General features: G+C 45.1%; 1 protein-coding gene across 1 annotated transcript in view; it reads left to right on the top strand.

Moving 5' to 3' along the window:
- cacna1g (calcium channel, voltage-dependent, T type, alpha 1G subunit) overlaps positions 1-21,738 on the top strand; it is a 218,334-nt gene that overhangs the window by 122,040 nt on the left and 74,556 nt on the right. The window contains exons 6-12 of the mRNA XM_070927129.1: positions 498-786; positions 1,392-1,484; positions 1,614-2,523; positions 3,321-3,721; positions 18,002-18,153; positions 18,734-18,919; positions 21,178-21,292. Of these exons, the coding sequence (XP_070783230.1) occupies positions 498-786; positions 1,392-1,484; positions 1,614-2,523; positions 3,321-3,721; positions 18,002-18,153; positions 18,734-18,919; positions 21,178-21,292 (2,146 nt within the window). The remainder of the gene's footprint in view (positions 1-497; positions 787-1,391; positions 1,485-1,613; positions 2,524-3,320; positions 3,722-18,001; positions 18,154-18,733; positions 18,920-21,177; positions 21,293-21,738) is intronic.

Below are 21,738 nucleotides of genomic sequence, written 5' to 3'. Positions count from 1 at the left end.
AAATTACATAGTTAGAAGGTTATTGTGGATTTGGGTTTCCAGTGGCTTTAACTCCTTTGACCCAAGCAAAGAACATATATTTTGATATTTCCACATTGTGGTCCCATTTGCTCTTAGCCAGGTCACTTAATGATGATGATTTTTGAAGGAGAATTGGGTTCAAGAGAATCTTGGGAAAATGAGAGAAAATGAAAGATTTCAGAAATGATCTTGTAATTGCCACTTATGGCCACGGTTCCACAAAAGTTACATAGTCTCACTTTAAGGGAAGTGTGTAATACACTTCCTGTAAGATGTGCGTGGATTCACTTTTTGAAACCAGAGAGAACATTATTTAATACAGATGCTAGTAATGCTCAAAAGATCAATCCACTTCCATTTTTATTGTTTAAATTGAAATATGTCAACTTCAAGCACATCTCTCAATATATTTGGCTACTCTGAAGTTCAGTGTAAAGCAGTAAGTTAACTGCAATGTCCTCGTTTTGTTCCCAAAGCCCTCTCTCCATGGAGAAATACTACCACACTGAAAATGACGACGAGAACCCCTTCATTTGCTCTCAGCCCCGAGAGAACGGCATGAGGGAATGCAGCTCGGTGCCCAAGCTGTACGAGGAAGGGGGCCTGCAGTGCAATCTGGACATGTACTCTTACAACAGCACTGACAACACCACCTGCGTCAACTGGAACCAGTACTACACCAACTGCTCTGCTGGTCAGTTCAACCCCTTCAAGGGAGCCATCAACTTCGACAACATCTGCTACGCCTGGATTGCCATCTTTCAGGTAAGACGGCTATTCAGACCTGCAAGGTATGGATGAACAACTGGCCCAAAAAAGTAGTCCGTTTTGTACAGTACGAGACAAGATTTTGCAATGAGGCACATACAGTATGGTTTGGCTGACTTGCAAGCCCGTAATACAAGATGGAGACGAAGAAGGAGCTTAATTGCCCCAGCGGCTGGTGTATCAGAGAAATGGGGTTACAGGATTAGCAGGTCGCCACATCCACACCACCAGACTGCTGCCTCATTTTTCCACACCATTTGTTTGCTATCTCCACAACATCTGAAAAGCCTTTTGTTGGAGCGTTCATTCATCGCTGTCTAGCTGAGGGAGGTAGTTTTTGGAGGACGAAAGCCAGATTGGAGATGAGTTCTCCCATAAGTCTGGCCGCCACTCTGGTTTGCATTTGTGGGGTAAAACTCACAAGAGAAATGTTGGGGATTAGTCTTCTGCTGAGTCTTGGTATTTGGAACACGCTGGACCTTGAAATATGGTCTCTTTTAATTCCTATTTTTAATTCCACGCTCTGTTTGAATTCTTCTTTTACACGTTATCTGATAACTGTTTTTGCTTTTTTCTTTGTCTCTGCTTATGTTCCTCTTTAGGTGATCACTCTGGAGGGCTGGGTGGACATCATGTACTTTGTGATGGATGCTCACTCGTTCTACAACTTCATCTACTTCATCCTACTCATCATAGTAAGTGCCACCAGCTGTGTGCATGTGCCTGCTGATGATTGAACAAGTGGGTCAGCCAGGGGACGGTTGTGGGAGAATCCACTGTTGAATGTGTGAATAACAAAGTCATCTACCACTCCTTGTCCTTAGATTGGCTCGTTCTTCATGATCAACCTGTGCCTGGTGGTCATCGCAACTCAGTTCTCAGAGACCAAGCAGAGGGAGAGTCAGCTGATGAAGGAGCAGCGGGTGCGCTTCATGTCCAACGCCAGCACTCTGGCCTCCCTCTCCGAGCCGGGCTCCTGCTACGACGAGCTACTGAAGTACCTGGTTCACATCATCCGCAAGGGGGCCAAACAGGTGGCCCACATCTGCAGGCTCTTGGCTCGCCGCGCTGGGCTTAACATCGCTGCCTCGCCCCCGGCCACGGAGCCCCAGCGCAGCCAGAGGAGGAGGAGGAAGTCCTCCAGGCAGGGATCTATGTCAGTTCATCACATGATGCACCATCATCACCACCAGCACCACCACCACTACCACCTTGGGAATGGCAGCGTGAGGGGAGGGGGGAGCATCAGGTGCCTGGAGGGTAGGGATGTGGAGGCTGGTGCTCATAACAACAACGGAGGGGCTCTTGTAGCAACTACCAGCACTGGGCACCTCGCTTTAGCCCCGTCGCCCTCAGTGACAGCAGCCACCTCTGACACAAACCTGGCCACGTTGTCCAATCCTGCTGCAGGACCTGCCGATTCCTCCTCAGCTCGTAGTGTTTTCCACACGGAAACTCTTCACTGCACCCCCTTGCCCACGAACCTGGGGCCGACCCCGGCCTCCTTCTCCCTAGCCCCGACCCCCATGTCCCGGGCAATGAAGAGGAACTCTGTACCCTTTGCGGCCCTGGGGTCTAAGAACTACCCGACTCTGCAGGCTCGAGCCCTAGCAGAGTCAAGACGAGGGAGTGCTGCGGCCAGCACCCTGACTAACATCAACTTCAGCCTGAATATCCCCCCCATGCCTCTGGAGAGACGACTATCAAGCCTGGTGGACACACACACTCCCACAGGTAGACAAAACACAACAAACTAACTGCAATGTGGTCACAGTTACATCGCATTGCAAATCATGATCATGAATACAATCAAAAACTTGGAAAGTGACTAGCAGCGTTCCTTTGCGTTAGCTGTGGTGGATAGAGTTCGCCTTGCTGAGTATTCTCATTAAGTAAAAAACTGGGAGGCATACTGGGGTTTGAAAATAACAAGCGTATCTCTTTCAGTCCGAGTCAGTGTTTCATTTCCATATCAGTGTAGAAGCAAATCAAGTGACACGCCACTGGAAGTCTTCCTTTTTCTGCAATCACCTATTTGGTGGAGTAAGGTATCGATTTGTTGTGATTAAGCCTCAAACTACAACGCTGTCCAGAGCAGGTTTTTTTCCTGTGAGAGGCAGAAAGAGTGCTAATTAGAGTCAATAAATGTTAATCCCTCATGTGCAAGCTCCTGGCCAACTTCGTCTGCCCCTGGCCAAGTTCTGAAAGGCAGCGGGCTCAGCAAAAGTCAGGCCAGGTCCCGTCCAGGTTGTACAGATAGTGGAAGCGCTGGCAGCCAGCCAGGATGCAGCCTGTAGAGACAAGACATTACTCATACAGCACACACTGCCCATCACCTTCAAACACACTCCCTCTGACACACACGCAACTGTCCAAATATGCTGTTGTTCACAACAGACCTCTTTCATTGGATTTGACAATTTGTCCAAACCACTTCATTTACGCAATTTATTACAATCACGCTGATTTCACTGCAGTTTCCCTTTTCTTTGTCTCAGTTTCTCCATCTGACCTTTCTCCCTCAGCTGCAGCCCAGTTCTCCTGCCAGCTGTCGGCCCGCGACCTCAGCACCGCCAGCAGTGCCATGGACACAGCCGCGTTGACGTTCGACCCCGAGAGCTGCCCCTACTGCGCCAAGGCCCTAGCCAACGAATCGGAGGGCGGCACCGAGGGCAATGAGACCCCCGGGGACTCCGACAGCGAGGGCATGTACGAGTTCACCCAGGACCTCCACCACAGGGACAGGAGAGACAGCCGGCAGCCCAGGAAGAAGCACCGCAGGCTGGGCAAAACGGCGGCGAAGGTCGTTCACTTCTGGAGACTGGTGTGCGACACATTCAGGAAGATCGTGGACAGCAAGTACTTTGGACGAGGGATTATGATCGCCATTCTGATCAATACTCTGAGCATGGGGATCGAGTACCATGAGCAGGTTAGTGTCCATGTGTGTGTTTCTCTATTTCTCATTAAGAAAAGTGTGAGTGTGTGAGGTTGAGTGCAGCTGTTGGATGGCGCTTCATTGAAGGTAGTAGCAAACCTGCATGCCTACGCAAAGTTCACAATGGGGACATACAGTCGTGCATAATGGGCAGTCAGGTGGGACCTAATGAAAGATTGTCGGAAGGTATCAATTTAACTTAGATCCTCTGCGTGATTCTGTGTGTGTGATTGTGAAAGCTCACACAGCTCCCACAGGCCCAACTGGAATTCCTGATGTCTCTCTCTGGCCTCGTTTGTTTACATGAGCGTAATTACAGCCATGTGAGAGAGAAAAAAACGGAAATGAGAGACAGAGGACACAGAGAGAGGGGGAGAAAGAGGAACAGGGGTGATTTAACGGGTGAGGAAGGCCCCCGCAACGTCTGACAGAGATTTTCTCTCGCTCTTTCATTCTCAATCTGCAGTTGTTTTGTTTTTTTTTTACTCCTGGGTTTCTTTCTTTTTGACCACATTTACAGCTGATATTAACATGCAATCTGTATCAGGACAGCTTATCTGGATTAGGAAAAAGGGCCATGTTAATGCAAAGTGTAAATGCAAGCAGAGCACATTGCAACCGGAAGGCTGTCTGATCGACAAGACCACATCTGGAGGTCGGATCTCAGCCAGGTGTGACTGCAACCTGTACAATGTCAAGAAAAGTATCCGCCCGACAAGTTGAAAGGTCGATGTTTTACGGTTATGTTTAAGCACCTCAAAGCAATTAGTGAAAGTTCACGAAAGTCGGGAAATGCTCGCACACATTGACTTCTTCAATTTTAATCTTCAGTCGTTATCGAACCGTAACTTCGTTTTTTTTGGTAGCCCGAACCAAACAACATGCGGGATCCAGGACTTGAACCCCCGTCTCAAGCGTACTGCGCTTTTTGCGACCTCCTCCCCATGCAGTGAAGTGTACGAATGCCATATGCCCGGAACCGGAAAAACCCTTGCCAGCAAACATGATCCAGGCAGCAATTACTGTACGTTTCCCCCAAAATGTATTTAGAGAAGCAGATTAGTTGTATATATTATGTACTTCTAGAAGACCGGGTTAGCGTGGGCAACCGTGTCTTCTAACAATTATGAAAGCAAATACATTTGGAAGGAAAAGGTAATGCCAGGCGAGGAACGAGGAAAGGTTGTTAGTGTCAGTTGTCTGACACTGACAGACAGTATTCAGATCATGTACTGAAGTAAAAGTAGCAATACCACACTGTGAAATGTGTATTTTGTAGTTTACTGCTGTATGTGTTTAAGGTTGCGCAAATTTGAGCTACTTTAGATACTGTTGGGTTAGTTTAATCCACAGCAATGCATCTTATTCTGTAAGATCATCATATGTTTGTACCGCCGCTGTCCTGGGAGAACCACGTATCTCCACAGAGTCTAAAAGCAGCCCTGTTTTCAGCTTTGTGGTGATGCATTTATCAGCTAATCCAAGGGGGATTTTAAATAGTTTATTTAGCTTAAGATGTGGGAGATTGTTCTCAACCCATAGCGGAACACTTAATCCTTCAGTTTATCAATTACTTTCAAATTCAAAATCACCAAATGTGGAGATGGCGTGGACAGGAAGGGGATGAAAATGTGGAATCTGAAAAGTAACTACAGCTGTCAGACGAATGTAGTAGAGTAAAAATATTTGCCTCTGAGATATAGCTGAGTAGAAAGTAGCATAAAATGGAAATACTCAAGTTAAGTACAAGTACCTTAAGTACAGTACTTGAGTAAATGTACTTAGTTACATTACACCACTGCTGGCAGCACTGGGTTAAGGTTACAGAAGGATGAAAGTCTGCAGTGACTTGAGACACAACACCAGAACCACAGTCTTTCCCTAGCCCTTAACCGAAGTGCTGAACCACAAACGGGATGCGAAGCCCGGACCCTGGTGTCAAAGTCCTGCTCCTCCCGTGTTCAAGTGTATTCTGTCGCGTTTCTACATAAAACTATTTGCCGAGTGCAGGACTAAGTTTTGAGATGTGTTTTGTGATTGAGGCTATTGTGTTGTGTTGTTGGCATGTGTGATTTTGTATAAAGTTATATAACACAAGTGAAGTAAGTGACACAAGAACTGTGTGTGTGTGTGTGTGTGTGTGTGTGTGTGTGTGTGTGTGTGTGTGCGTGTGTGTGGGTGTGCGTGGGTGTGTGTCGGTGTGTAGTAGGAGACTGAAGCCTAGCCAGGTTTTACAGGGTTACTTTCGGTCCCTGACCCAGTGCCTGTAAACAAATCCAGATGCCAAACATCCTCAGCACACACACACACACACACACACACACACACACACACACACACACACACACACACACACACACACAGAGGAGATTTTATAGCTTTCTAGTCTCCACATTTGTTCAGTCCTTACTTTTCCTGACTCTTCTCCCTCCCCGTCTGCCCTTGCTCCTCCCTTTTCCTCCTTCCTTCTTTTTATTGAAATCCTTCTTCCCCTTTTTCTCTTCCCATGTTGCCTCCTTCCTCCCACTCTTTTCCCTTTTTCTTCCACTTCTCTTTCTCCTCTTTTTTTTCTTTTCCTCATTCTCATTCAGACTCCTTTGTCATCCTTTCTTCTTATACCCTCCTTCTTCTCCTCATCTTCTTCCTCCCCCTCCCTCTTATCTCACTCCTCTTCCTCCTCTCTCTTTCAAGTGCTCTTCCCTAGTTTGGGTGACATGGATCCCTCTAGTCTCCAGACAGGCTGCAGAAAACTTTACCGAGACGCTTCATTGATTGCAAGCCCATCAACATCCAATAGACACAAGGATCACTAAGCCTCTGTTTGTCTCTGTAACTCTGTCCACATGGAGGAGAGGCTGGCTTTCAATCTCCATACATCCTCCAGCCAAGTTTTCTGCTGGAGTTCTGCACACAGTGTGTACCCCGTGCGACTGCCACTTATAAAGGACTAAGGTTGAGACAAGTCCAGTTGTAACTACAAATGGTATTTACAGGCAGGTACTTTTCTGTTCTTTGCCCACAAACCAAAGCTGAATAATAAAGTTGCGTATCACCTTCGTAACGGACATGTGCAGCGAGTTAGCCCTCAGAGGCTGACTCAGTGGCCAATACAACACCTCCTGCAGCTGCTCTGCGGTGAAAGCCTTCCAGCAATTCAGGAGGCTTCATCATTTCTGCAGCCAAAACCCCCTTGAAGGTGCTTCATTGCTGCACAAACCGAGTAAAAGAAAATATTGATCGCAAACGTCTCAGTTCTACAACAAAATCTATAGATGCTGAAACATCACAGGGATTCCTGTGCCCGTGGGTGGTGCTTCAAAAATAAAACAACACACACACACACACAATTTTTCATCCTATATACTTGTATGCAGCGAAAAGGAAAAAGAAATGTTATGAAAAGCATTTTAACAAACATGCAAAATGGGAAGACATTTTTCATCTTCAGTCCTGAATCCTGCAAATGTCCAGTTTTGCAAACTCACCCCGCCTAGCCAAGCAGAAATGTCAAAGAACTCATCTTAAAAAAAAAACTGTAGGGGGCGCAAAACAAAGAACTCAATAAATGTTAAAGAATTCTGAGAGAATTAAACGGTTTTTCTGTTTGATGAATACCACCAAGACCCCCTGAGATGCAACGTATTTCGCACTGACTTTATTTGAGTACTATGGTCAAAGCAACTGGATGTTTTCTGCAGTTATTAGTTATGAAGCATGTGATATCCAGGCTTTTAGTTCATTCATTGTTCACCTGTCCTGTGCCCTAGGCAAGGTGGATGTATCATAGATGCCGTGATCCTTCATCGGTACGTCTCTGACAGATGGAGATAAACCCTCCTGAACATCAGGCGCTACATGTGAAAGTTTGTGTTTGGGGGGAAAACTGTCCCTTTAAGAAATTGTATTTCAGCTCTGTTGAGTGTGACAGCTTTTCGATCAAGTTGACCCGTTTTCCAGTTTTCTCCCCCTCCTGTTCTACACACACACACACACACACACACACACACACACACACACACACACACAACAGATCTGGCATTATGTATCATTCAGCTGCAAATCAGGTTGTGGAGTTCTGACTGTGTCTTAAGGAGAATTTGACAAGATAAAACATCCACCCTGATGAGCAATTGATGAACGCGCGTACAAAATGAATCAGACGTCAAGCACAACCTATTTATAAAGGCCAATCGATTTTTCTGCTGGCAATAATAATAAATACATATGACGTGCTTATTTATCGTGAATTATACTAATTATGAGCAGGACAGGTCGATCGGACAGAAGAGGACGTGTTGTCAATTTGTCACAAAGGTAGAGTTTCTGCAGCTCTGTGTGTTTGTGTGTGTGTGTGTGTGTGTGTGTGTGTGTGTGGATGCCATATAACAGTTTTTTCCACGGCAGTTGATTTTGGTTCATTTTAGTCTAATTCTCAGCAGATTTGCTTGTGACACAGAAATACTCAGTGAGAGTAGGTCTACTTCAACTGTAAATGACATTTATACATTTTCCAGTTGATCAGTCCCTTTGGGAGATGAAAAGATGTCAAAGACACAGGCATTGCTCTGGCGACAGAGAGTATGGTATATGCTACATACTCACTCAGCCACGCCCCCCAGCAGGCTCCAGGCACAGCACCACCCACCAAGTTGGGTTGTCTTGGTTTCATGGCCCTCAGCTTTACTGTTTTGATTCAGTCTCAGCGATCTCATCAGCATTGTTTGTGGCCTCAGCAGGCAGCTGTTTTCAGTACAAGAGCTCTGTTAAACCCACTGTATGGTGCCTGCCTGCCAACAAACAGCAGGTAGGCAAAGTTAGCGAGCATCAGGTGAATATAGTGGAGCATTTAGCAGCTAAAGAGAGTGAATATTAGATAGTATCTGTGTGTGTGTGTGTGTGTGTGTGTGTGTGTGTGTGTGTGTGTTTGTGTGTGTGAGGCCTGCAGAAATGTGTATTGCATCAATCGAGGGGGAACCTTGAGTTTTCATCATCGTTGTACAGAATATCTCTCATTATTGTGATTAAAAAGCAGCTCTAACACTTTGGCCATAAGTACTGAATATTGACTCTGTAATGCACTCAAACACGTGTTCTGCATGTACTGCTCTGACCTGACTTCTGTGACATAAACTGGCCTCTGGAGTAGACGGACCATGACAGATGCTGTACATCCACACACGTGTCCTTCAAACATGTTGTTACCCTGCAGCCCGTCAGTGTGTGTGTGTGTGTGTGTGTGTGTGTGAAGAGCTCCAGCGCCTGGACCCTCATTTTCCATGACATGTAACAGAGCCCCGACCGTCTGCTTCCTATCTCTGAAACGCACACTCACAAATATGTACACACAGGCACTCATACATGCTCTCGCTTCGAGGGGCAGCATGAATGCAAATGTGTGCGCGACGCCGAGATGGAAGGATAAAGAGATGATTAAATAGAGTGTATGATAGGGATGACAGAGTGTAAGGACTTGGAGGTGAAGGGGATAGAGGGGGTGATGGGTGGAAGAGTGGAGGCGGACGGGTTGGACGAGTAAAGAGAGGGCGTCTGCTTTATCTCTCCGCGCAGTTTAAGAGCGTTACCATTTATGGTGGAGCTGATGGAATAGTTGTGTGTCTGCCAACTATGTGACACAGCCCGTAGTCTATTTACTTGGGAAGGTCAACCTCTCTCTCTCTCTCTCGCTTTACATAAGAAACTTCCCTCTGTCTTTACGGCCGCAGAGGCAGCCCGTCCCTCTCCTCCCCGCTTCCTTTTTTCCTGACACTTCTCCTGTCAGTCTCTCCACTCCCTCGCTGAACGGTGCTGATGCCAAAACTGTGTGAGGAGAAGTCATGAGGCATAGAAAAAGACAGGGGTGTCAAGGGAGAAGTGGGAAGTAAAATGCAGGGTTCCTCTTTTGGAAATTGTTGCTGCTGTTAAAGTGGAAGCTTTTTAGCACCGACATGAATATTGATTCAGCGCGTAGCTGTTACATGAGCACAAAGTGATCTGAAGTCACTTTCGGGTCATGTGGACTACATCTCCCACAGGCAACGTTTTGACTTTATTAACCTTGAAAGCTATGCGCTTGAAAAAAGAAAGTACATACAGTCGAGTGGGTCTTTAAACTTCTCAGTGCTGCTTAACCGTGATGCAGCTCTGTGTTTGTACAGTATGTATGCGTGTGTGTGTGTCTGATCTTTTTATTCTCACTTTATGAGGAGAGGAAGGCCCAAGACTCACTTGAAGAATGACATATGTTAGGGTCAAGTGCGTGGGATTGACTTTTCAAGTAGAGCTACACAAACACCGTGCAGACGCTTGTGACTGAAACACACCGCAACCTGCAATTCAAAGCGTCAACTGTCATTGACAGTCGCTTGAAATGAGCAAATTGGTGTGCAGATGGACCTCGCAAAGCTCCTTGTTAAGTGCAGCTGAAACATGGAAGCGTGTCTCCTTGTTTTGTTCTCGCAGCAATGCAATTATTTACTGTAATCATGGTTCACACTCACCAAAATTCAGTGAAGGTTGAGTGTTTTGACTTTACATTGCATTTCCGCTGCAAATGTTTGCACATGGGGTCAATCACCAAGACCCATTAGCCATTACTACTAGCCATTAAGGGAAAATGTCCTGTGAAATCAGTGAAAGCTGTTTCACCACCTGCCTTGCATTGGAATTGTCTCCTAACTTCAGTTTAACAAGAGTCTGCAGCCGTGCACGTGACTCTGTGAGGCTGTACTTGGGCACCGCAGTGCGTTGAGCTAAATGCTAACAACAGCATGCTAACAGTGACAATGCTAACTTGCAGGTATAATGTTTACCATGTTCACCATCTTGGTTTAACTTGTTAGCATGCTCATATTTGCTATTTAGCGTAAAATGCAACATGCAGCTGAGGCTGATGGGAATGCCATTAGTTTTGCAGGTATTGTGGGACTTTGTCGCTCTTTATACTACTTCACCTGATGGGTTTACGTTGAAAGCCTGGTGTGGCTCATGCAGACACTAAGCTAAGCTAAGGGTACATTGTGCATCTGTACCTATATGTCACTCAGGTCATTTAATTGAACGCTGTGTTTGCTTATTACATACTACTCCTTCAGCCACTGTTCCCCTCTGCCTTATTCTCTTCTTTCAAAATAAAAGAACCCTGATATTTCAATTTGAGAGGTAGAATTAGGTACAGTTACTGTACTGACATTAACACATTACACTTGTGACTTCTTTCATTTCCATTGGTTATGGATTCAATCGACAGTAGTCAGTGTGTTTATGTGTGTTTGAAGGCCTCTTGGTGCATTATCATGCTGTATTGTGCGCACACACACATTTGTTTCTCCCCTTGCCAAACCCAGAGAAACAGTGGAAAGACCCTCTCACTGAGCTCCTCGCTCCAACCAGAGACAATATTTATTCAGCTTTTATCCTGCCCTGTCGGAGGAATGCAGAGTTGGCATCTGAAGACACTGGCCTCCCTCCAAGACAGGCCTAAGAAAAGTGTTTTTCTAATTTGTACACTGGTGAGACGTAGACGACGAAACAACAGCTCCTAATCCTGGTTTACAGAGCGAGGGCTTTTCTTACCCTGAAGGCCATGAAATCAAAAAGGGAGAATCAATGAAGTGATCAAATGATGGATCCAGTTATTTCCTGGTTCAGTGAGATGTCAAATAACATGCTGCCTGTATTAAGCTTTAGAGTTCTCCCTCCTGGCTCCTGCTCTGAATCTACCATTTTATCCCCTTCGCATTCTCCCATCAAGTTCAACTCTTTGTGTGGTGGTTAACAAGCTAGAATAACCATTAAACACAGAGGGCAGAGTGTGTCTAAAATAACAATGTTTAAACTGAACAACCTGTAATAAGTAAAATGAAATGAGTTTTCTTAACGTTGAGCAAAAGTTTATTTAGCATAAGACATTTAATTGAATCATTAATTCCATTACTCAAATTGAACTAGCAATCCAAATCACGAGGCTGTCAGATTATTAAAGTTTCTGTTGGAATAAACCTCAACCTGTATCATCTGCAAATTAAATATAATATGTCATAAACATTAGACATTTGAAGTTCTTGCAGTCGAAAGTTGATGACTGTTCCTAGTTTGGTAGTTATGTACGGTGCTAAATATGCTAAAATAACCATGAAGAAAACGAATGTATGTAAATAAAAAACAGCAAGGGCCCTAAAAGTGAACCTAAAGCTGACTAACTGACATGCTCTTGTTTGTTGAATCCGGAGCAAGTCTCTGCTAGCCAAGAAATGTTGTCGTCGTGCTAAGCTAAGCTAACCGGCTGCTGGCTGTAGCTCCATAATTACCGTGCAGAGATGAGAGTGGTATTGATCGCCTGATTCTTGGCAAGAAAGCAGAGAACCATATTTACCAAAATGTCAAACTATTCCTTCACTATTAACAGGGGCTGAGTTCAGTCTTAGGCGGCAAATTGACTTCGACCATGCAGAGTAGCACTGCAGGGCACCTCCGGGCACACCTAGCCCCTGCAGCTTCTGTAGCCTTTGGAAAGATCCAAAAACCACAGTAAATTTCCTCATTATTCTTCCTTCAAATATGCTCTGGTGTTGGTGCAGACTTTCAGACCATTCAGTCATCTGATCCTCATCATTATTATTAAATCACGACCAACCAGCCATAATGGTTAGTGTATCATTCTCCATTTCACGCTTCAAATGTCCTCTTCTCTAGCATGCCTAAGCAAACCACTTGATTAAACTACACCAACACACACACACACACACACACACACACACACACACCAGACATGGCGCTGCATCATTGACAGTCTGGAGCGGAGCATCCCGTTTCGATTAGATCACATCAGATTAGGTGACATTACATTAGCGCTAACCAGATTACACTATTCCTCATCTAACGCACTTTACCTCCTAACGCTCCTGCAGCCTCATTACCCGGGAAACAACCATCGAAGGAAGCAATTACAAAAACAAGAGCGTCTTTCTCACTGACACACTCGCGCACATGGACACATTCATCTCCCCCTAGGTGGTGCGCACACCTCAGTGGCCATTAGTCAATTAAGACATTCCTCCCGTTTGATAAGCTAACGGCCGTGAACCTTTCTGTGACGCTGACGTTTTCTACCTCCGTGTCTCTTGCGCGTTGCTGTGTGCGTTCCTGTGTGTGTGAGAAAAGGTTTTTATGGTCTCGTTCTCTTGCAGCAATCTTGCATGATGTCTGAGGAATGTCTAATATACCGGCTGGAACAATAGCAGAGCAGAAACAGTGGGGGAAAAATAATGACCTGAACCTCAGTCTCAAGGCCAGATGTCTGCAGTCCAAGTCTCACCTCATAAAAACTGTACTTCTTGTTCTGGCTTATCAATTGCGTCTATTATAAAGCCGTGTGTGCATGTGTGTGTCTCCACGCATTGGCTATAAGTGTGAGTCTGTGCAGAGCTTTGTGCAAACAGTATGTGTGCGTACATGGTAGTGTGGGAGTGGAGCTCACGGTGTGGGTTGGTGTGTGTGGCCTGTGGATGATTATTGGTGTAACTTTGGGTACACCTCTGTGCATTTGTGGTATTACACTGTACATGAGTGTGTGTGTGTGTGTGTGTCTACATAGCTGTGTGTGAGGGCATTCATCTGAAAGAACACATAAACATCTAAGTGCCCCAGCATTTGTTCACCCTTTGAACTTTTCTTAAATCACACAATGCGTGTGTGTGTGTGTGTGTTTGCGTGTATGAAGGATTTGCCGCCGCCGCGCTCGTCAGTGTACAAATGAATGGACACAATAAAGCAGCGGGATCAAACGAACAGATTCATCTGTGTCTGTGAACCCAGAGACAGACACAGGAGACGCACACAATGACAAAGGGGGGAGATGAAACGGAGAAAAGCTTGTTTTTCAGGAAGCGGGGTTCCCTGGCAGGAGCTGCCCTGCAGGCTGCGGGCAAATGACGGGGGGAGGTTCACCCCCCCTTCTCTGTACATATTAGTTTACACTGTCCATTTAACTGGTGTTGCATGATGGTGCTTACGCCAACATGTGAAACAAGTAATGTGATTAAATACAATTCACTTCAGCTGATCAGCTGCACAGATGAGAGCCACACGCAGTCATTTGCTACTGCATATCATTCATTTCCCGCCAGTATTGCTTTCATTTTTCACCCAGTTGATATCAAACAGAGTTTTCACAGTTCACTCAGTTCTTCTGATACATTCGGCATCATGTTTCACAGAGCGGAACTCTGATTCAATGAAATCACAGGTTATAAAAAGTGCGTGGACGTGCTGACTGGCTGTTTCGTGGCGTCAGACAGTGACTTAACATTACACATCTTACTTTAGTTTATTCAGTTAAAGTTAAATATCAGCCGAAATAAAAAGTCTTTTTACATACTGTACATACATCCGGTTCTACAGCTCTCCACTTCCCGCTGTGTTAACCAGAGGAGATACGAATGGCGCCGCTTTGCCATTGCTGACCACATTGTGTTCCAAGGGGGTTTATGCTAAAAACTTGTCAGGATTCAAGCGCTCTGCTGCCACCTTGCGCCTACAGTTATCAAGTGCAGCCCCCTCTTGTACAGCCTCGACATCGCTGTGGTAACGTGGAAGCAATCCCGTCAAATGAAACGTGTGACATCTGAATGTTATTCCAGCCACAAACCCAGGAAGCAAGTAATCACTTTTCAGATCCTCTTCAAGTCACAGTGAAGTTCAGTTCAAAAAAAGCGGCAACCACTCCGATTCGCCGATTATTTCTGCTCATTGTCAGGCGTTGTCACCTCAGCTAACAGCCTGGTTAAGAAGAGCAATAGTAAGAAATATGAACATCGGATATATTCTTTGATTTACTGAACACAAGGATGACAAGAATATTGGATGCTAATGCTAAAGAGCTAGAGCCACGAATGATGAAGCAAATAGCAAAATAAAGGTATCCTTTTTTGGAATAATTAGTTATAAGTGATGGTATTTCGAATTATGTCATGAATTACTATTTTAAAAAGAAACCCTGACACTGTTGCAAGAGTAGGGTGCCACTCGTTTCATTCAGCCCCATAAAAAAAACTCTGTTATACAAGAGGTGGGTCTGCTTATACCCTCTCCCCCGATTGGCCAGGAGTCAGTTACATAGAAAAAAATCAACAGGCTCAGAAATAACATTTTTCCTAAACACTTGAAACACTAGAGGATAAATAAAACATTATGTTTTTACAACCTACTGAATGTTGCCTTCCAGCACTTCCGATATATCCTCGCCATAAAAATGACAACATTGATTGTTTGCGTTACATTTTACATTTTCCTGGCAAGTGACATCCTTTTGTCGCAGCAAAAAATGACTGTCCTGTCTCCGGAGCAAATACAAGAGAGACATAATGTAGTTATAGTGCTGCATATCATCTCATAGAGGTCTGTGTTCAACGCCGGATTAGGACTAGTTTGCATACAGTTAATCCATTTCAGTTACATTCAATGACTTTATTCATCCCAAGCCTACAAAATTTAAAAAGAACGTGTTTGTTTGGTATTATTTACCATGAAAGCACAACATAAATAGTAAAGGTAAGGGCCGTGCAGCAGGGCCGGCATTACATACACAATGTACACAGAGTGAGTTGAACAGGAGGTCAATACGCTCCTGTTTGCCCTGGGGCTCCTAGCGGGTTAATCCAGCCCTGTCGGGGTCTGATAGCTGGGTGTAGAAGTTGTCTTAGTTTGACCCTGGAGAGTGCTGCTTGCATCACGTCTGGGTTCTTTTAACCATGAACTCGATCTTACCCAAGTACTTTTAGACACCTAAATTTAGCGGAACTTCAACCATGGCGGCGGCAGATCAGAAAACGCTCATATGGATCATTTTCGTAAAGGTCATGTGGGTCATTTTGGAAGGCAGTTACAACATATTTGGGTACAGTATGAGGACTTTTATCATAAGCCAGTGGAATTCAGGTTTGAAGCTTCAGGCTCTCAATTATGTTGCAATATTAGGCCTCGGTGTTGCTGGCCCCTCTTTTCCGCCTCAGGGCCCACTGTTGCATTCTGGTCTTATGGGAGTAATGACTTAATACTAAGCAATGACTTGTAAGTGTTGACTTGTTCAAGCTCAGGCGCGCTGTCAAGATGCTCTCATTGAAGTTTTCTGTTGACACTGGTTGCTTTTGACTGCGCTCACACTGAGCACACATGCACATAGTGAATGACCCATTTCAAGTTTCAGCCACAAAATTTCAAGAAAAAAGTTCTGCAAGTAGTTTCTCTGCCGCCGTGCTGCCGTCACGTAAAAGGATTCGTTTGATTATTTTAGCTGAAATCAAAGACGGATACACCTAGCTTCACTGACGGGGGTGTGGTTGGGTGTGATCTGAAATGTGCGTGAGTACTCCTCTACATCACTCAACCAAAGTGAGAAGTTACAGAGAAATAGGCTTATTTGCTTTGGGGCGGAGAGTTTACTGAGAAGATCTGTCCGTTAGTTATGAAGCTACCACAAGCAGCCAGTTAACTTGGCTTAGCGTAAAGACCGGAAACAGGGGGAAGCGGCTAGCCTGGCTCCGTCCAACTATAACAAAATCCACTTACCAGCTCAATAATGAACACGTCGTATCTCTTTTGTTTAGGGGTTAAGTGCCTGACTACAGTGCTAACGTAAACTAGCCAGCTGCAGGCTTTAGCTTTATAATTAATGGCCAGACATGAGAGTGATATCCATCCTCTCATCTAACTCTCCACTTGTGAGCAAATGCAGAACTTTAAAGAGGTCCTATAATTCCTTTTTGAAAGAGAAATTGGGGTCCACTGCCAAACGCTTGAGTCTACACGTAGTATTTACTGTTCCAGATGAAAGCCTAGCTTTAATCGCATTTTAAATGTTTAGTGCTTTAAAGCAGGGATACTGAAGCAACCACTTTTCCCATATGGCCTGAAAGCAGCGTAGCAACACCAGCGACAATATTTCATGACAGCAGACTGACTCTGTGTCGCTGATGCTTAAGTGCGCTAGACAAACCGGTGCCGTAATGCAGCAGCGAGGAGCTGCCGTTCAACTGGTGATGCTGATCTCTGTGTTCTCTGTGCGTCCGTGCTGGTGTCGAGCAGTCGCTGCTCAAACAGTCATGGTGCGTAGTGATTAGCAGCAGCCCACCCGGACAGGCTAAATGGCACACACAGTGTTTACATTATATTACATTACCTCCTGGTTCAGCCTGAGGATAATGTGTCTGCTGGGATGACAACTCTACTTATACACACTTCACACACACACACACACAGAGTGATATTGAGACTGTAAGATCGGCAGCCACACACACACACACACACACACACACATCATGTGCACGCGTCCGCTTGCACTTTTGTGACGGAGAACATGCAAACACACATCAGGCCCATCAACACCTTCCATCCTCTGTGTCATGTCAGTGAAACATGTGTGTGTATGACACCATGTTTGAGTTGTGTAAACTGTTTATTGCATGGAGATCAAAGGCCTCATGGAGCTCGTCTGGGGTGTTGCACAGTGCACAGACACACAGCAGCATTCCCACCGGCTCTTTTCTCCCCACCGATAATTACGGATACCCGCTATAGATGTCTGATTTACATACCGTGTCATATTTGGATGTGCCGCGCCTTTTATCTTTTGGCTCGTGTTCTTTCTCTTGTCTGTCTACAGTCTGTTTTTGCTTTTTTTCTTTTCTTTCTTTCTTTCTTTCTGGCACACATCCACCCACGCTCAAATGCTCTCTCTCTCACACACACACACACACACACACACACACACACACACACACACACCAGTTGTTTGATCTAGATGTGAGTGGCAGCCCAATTCTCTGATGAGCTTTGAGCAGACACATTCAGCAGCAGCATTGTGCTCTGTGTGTGTGTGTGTGTGTGTGTGTGTGTGTGTGTGTGTGTGTGTGTGTGTGTGTGTGTGTGTCCTGGTGCGAGATAAAGGTTGAGAATGTGTGTGTGTGTGTGTGTGTGTGTATTGTATTGTATTGAGTGTGAAAAGACAGATTTGTCACATTTGAATTGAATTCAGTCATTGGCATATTTCCTTGTGCACATATGACACAGCAGGTGCAGTTACTTCAGTCTGGTGATTTTCAGCATTTATCGTCGCTACAGATTATACGTTCTATGCTGTTGGAAGAAGTTCAAGGTGCTGCCAGTCGAGCTAAAAACAAGGCAAATACAACCACAATCATGCATTAACCGCTCCCCTCTCTCTTTGTCTCTCTTTGTCTCTCTGTGTCTCCCTGTGTCTCCCTGTGTCTCCGTCTCCAGCCGGATGAGTTGACCAATGCGTTGGAGATCAGTAACATTGTGTTCACCAGCCTGTTCTCTCTGGAGATGCTGTTGAAGGTTTTGGTCTACGGGCCCTTCGGCTACATCAAGAACCCCTACAATATCTTCGACGGCATCATCGTGGTCATCAGGTGAGCTGCAGAGCCCTGAAATGATGCAGGGATCCTCTTCTTCCTGCTCTCTGCCACTGGGAACACATAACCCTAACGGCCCCCATGGTCATTCATTATACAAGATAAAGATAAGATGTAATGAACCCTGAAGGTCACATTAGCTTCCCATGTAACGAACTTGACCCAAACTCAATGAAAAACAATGTGATACCTCCATTCCAATGTAGGGAGTAAATAGAGCGGTGACACACCATAAACAGTCTCTAAGAGCGATGCTGCAGTTTGCAGTGAGGTGGTGCCTTGTTGTAGTAAACATGAGGAGGACGCACCGCTAGAATAATGGCTTCTCCGTGTCCAAAGTGTTTTACTGTTACTGCTATTTCCCTGAATTGGCAGGTAAAAGTTAGAGGAGGAGATCTCAATACAGGAAACACATCCACAAATGTGCCTGAGGCATGGGCTTCAAATGAAATATGGAATATTAGCGTACAGTTTTAATGGAGGTCAAAACTCCACCAACGCTTGTGGCACAAAGTGTAAGTTAATGGTCAGACCGGCGCGCTTCATCAGGGTCACCGTCTCTCTTCTCTTTGGGCAGTGTGTGGGAGATCGTGGGTCAGCAGGGCGGCGGCCTGTCGGTGCTGCGGACCTTCCGGCTGATGCGGGTGCTGAAGCTGGTCCGATTCATGCCGGCCCTGCAGAGGCAGCTGGTGGTGCTGATGAAGACCATGGACAACGTGGCCACCTTCTGCATGCTGCTCATGCTCTTTATCTTCATCTTCAGGTAGGCACTGCAACAACAACAAAAAAATGTAGCGATCTTACAATCGTAGGGGAAAAAAAAATGGGGGAAATGTCTCGTTGTCATGTTGCTGATGGAAGAACGACATCAAAGAAACAGAAAACAGACGAGGTAAAGTGAAGGGAGTTGGATCAGTGACCATGAAACACATTTTGTGGATGGGATTGAACGCACAAAGGTGTGGAATGAGAGTAAATTGGCTTCAACATGAGAAGCAGACAGACGCATGACAGGAAGAATGAGATCCATCGATGGGATGACAAGACTAAGTGATTCCCTCTGTTCGTTAGCAACCCTTCTCTCTGCCTGGTTAGGCCTGAGGCTGAGCTCAACAAAATCAGATGTGTGGAGGTTCTCCGCACTTGTCTGATACACACCTGATGGGGAAATATGCAGGGAACTTGAATCGTCTTTGTCAGGACTGTGTGGATGTGGTTTGACCTTTAAATGTTTGAAATGAAGCTTGAAATATGTCCATCAATAAACTTTATTATTTCCAAATAAAAAATAAAAGAAAGGTGATCAGATAAACAGGTGGTAGCATAGTTGCATTTGTGAGATGCAGATTGGTGACAAATTTAAGGAAAAACTTGATGAATGAATGAGTGGAGGCACTCGACGAAACGCAGCTCCACACCTCACTGTGACACTTCATGCTTTTCCACCCATTTGCGCTTGTATTGGTGCAAAAATCTCTACTCACAATCATCAGCGTTGATCAGCACAAAACACACACACTAAACACACTAAACCTTGAAAGACTGAAGAGAGAAACAGTTAAATTGTTAACAGTGTGTGTGTGTGTGTGTGTGTGTGTGTGTGTGTGTGTTTCTGAGCTGCTTCATCTCAGCAGCTTATTGGGATGTGTGTTTATGTGAATGCATATATCTGAGTGCTGACATGCACTTCAGTACACACACACACACACACATGCATATTTCCAAGGGCCTTGTATATGCATAGATAAACAGCCTTTGATTTGAGTGAAGAGTTGCCAAGTTGACACAGCAGAGGCCTGTTCATTGATCCCTCAGCTCCAGTCGAGCTTCAGCGTCTGTGTTTCTGAACAAGAGACAGACTGCAGTGCAGACTCACCGCTGGTTCACAACAACAATAACACCCCAGTTAGTATGTAGCGGTGAATTCTCTTTCTTTCTTTTTCCTTTCTCCTCTCAAACTCCCCTTTTTACATGTTAAACTGCAGAAACTATCCGTGCTGCCAAGTCTACAGTCGTGCTCCAGACTTGGCAACGTGGATATCTAGTTAAGAATGCAAATACTTTCCAAAATGGTGAACTTTTCCTTTAAAGTTTTGAATTGAATCCGTGAGTTAGATTAGAGGATTGACAGCACTTTCATGTCTGTGCATTGAGTATGGAACTAGAGGCAGGAGCCAATTAAAGCAGCATAGCATAAAGATTGGAAACAGGGGAAAACAGCTAGCCTGCCTCTGACCAGAGTTCAAAAGTCTGTTTCTTAATCTGTGCACAAACATATATGTGAAAACGACAATTTGTGGTTTTAGGAGAAGTTTCGTTCTCTAACTATTTCTCAAAGGGCTTCCCAGAGCATCGTCATCACAGCGAGGTCTCCAGGCAACCAGCGGAGACGCTGCAGAAACAACCTGGGTGGACGGATGAACTGTTGTTGGCCAGGAAACCACACGCAAAACCTCAAAATTGTCGTCTTCCCAGTTCTGCTGGTGTGCAGATTAAACAAATGACATGCAACGAGTCAGTTAGTGAGCTGTGGAGGTGCTGGTAGAGCCCGTCACCCTCTGAAAGAAAGCAGATATTAGTGAACTATTCCTTTAACTTCCAAAGTAGTGGAAATAACTGTAAGTTGTTTCTATTGCCAGTGATCTTCTTTTGCTTGAATGGGTGTCTTGTGTCATTGCCATGGTTTGTGGCGCTCTCCATGGTGCTGAACTTAACCTGGCATAAGCACCCCATTTCCACTCCCTGTCTTGGTAACTGTTTCTGAACATAAATAGGACATAAAACTAGTGTTCAGTGAATACTTCTATTTATGCTATTTATCATGTTTAGTTTGTTCTGCCGCAGCTGTTTAGTAAGCAGCTGGTATAATCAGTATAGTGCAGTCAAAAACATGTCAAACAAGTCTTTTCAGCATGTTAATTTCCATTTATTTGTACTGTATCTAATGGGTTGGCCTGGTGTAAACATTTATCGCTGTGTTTCCTGTTTCTCCCCTGTGTTTCCTCCCTCCTCCCGTGTCAGTATCCTCGGGATGCATCTGTTTGGCTGCAAGTTTGGGTCTGAGAGGGATGGAGACACTTTGCCAGACAGGAAGAACTTTGACTCTCTCCTCTGGGCCATAGTGACTGTCTTCCAGGTGAGCGTAAACCCCTTTTCCCTGTTAAATATTGACATTTCACTGTGTTATGGCCAATTTAGCATTAGCTTTATCCCTGGCTCCACAGTCTGTTAAGATAATAAAAAAAATAGCAGCAGGATGACCTAAAGGTACGCGAGCTCATCTACCATCTGGACGCTTGGACTTCCGGTGTGATCAAACTGTACCTGCTGACGGGCCCTCCAGCAACCGACTTAGAATCTTCCTGCTTCTTTGGTGCCGACTGAACCCGTCCCCATTCAGAGGCAGAAGACAATTTCCTCCTGAATAAATAAAACATATCAAATCAAATATTCCTCTTCACTCTCCCACTCCTCTAACTATCTCCCTAACTGCCTGGCCTTTATCTCTCTCCCTCATTTTCTTCCACTTATCTCATTTCCATTTCCACGTATGTTATAGGTTAAGTAGGTCTGCCTCTCGCA

This window comes from Enoplosus armatus, chromosome 20, assembly GCF_043641665.1.
Source record: "Enoplosus armatus isolate fEnoArm2 chromosome 20, fEnoArm2.hap1, whole genome shotgun sequence".
NCBI lineage: Eukaryota > Metazoa > Chordata > Actinopteri > Centrarchiformes > Enoplosidae > Enoplosus > Enoplosus armatus.
Note: the sequence above shows the minus strand (reverse complement) of the source record. Positions and strands in the feature narration are given on the sequence as shown.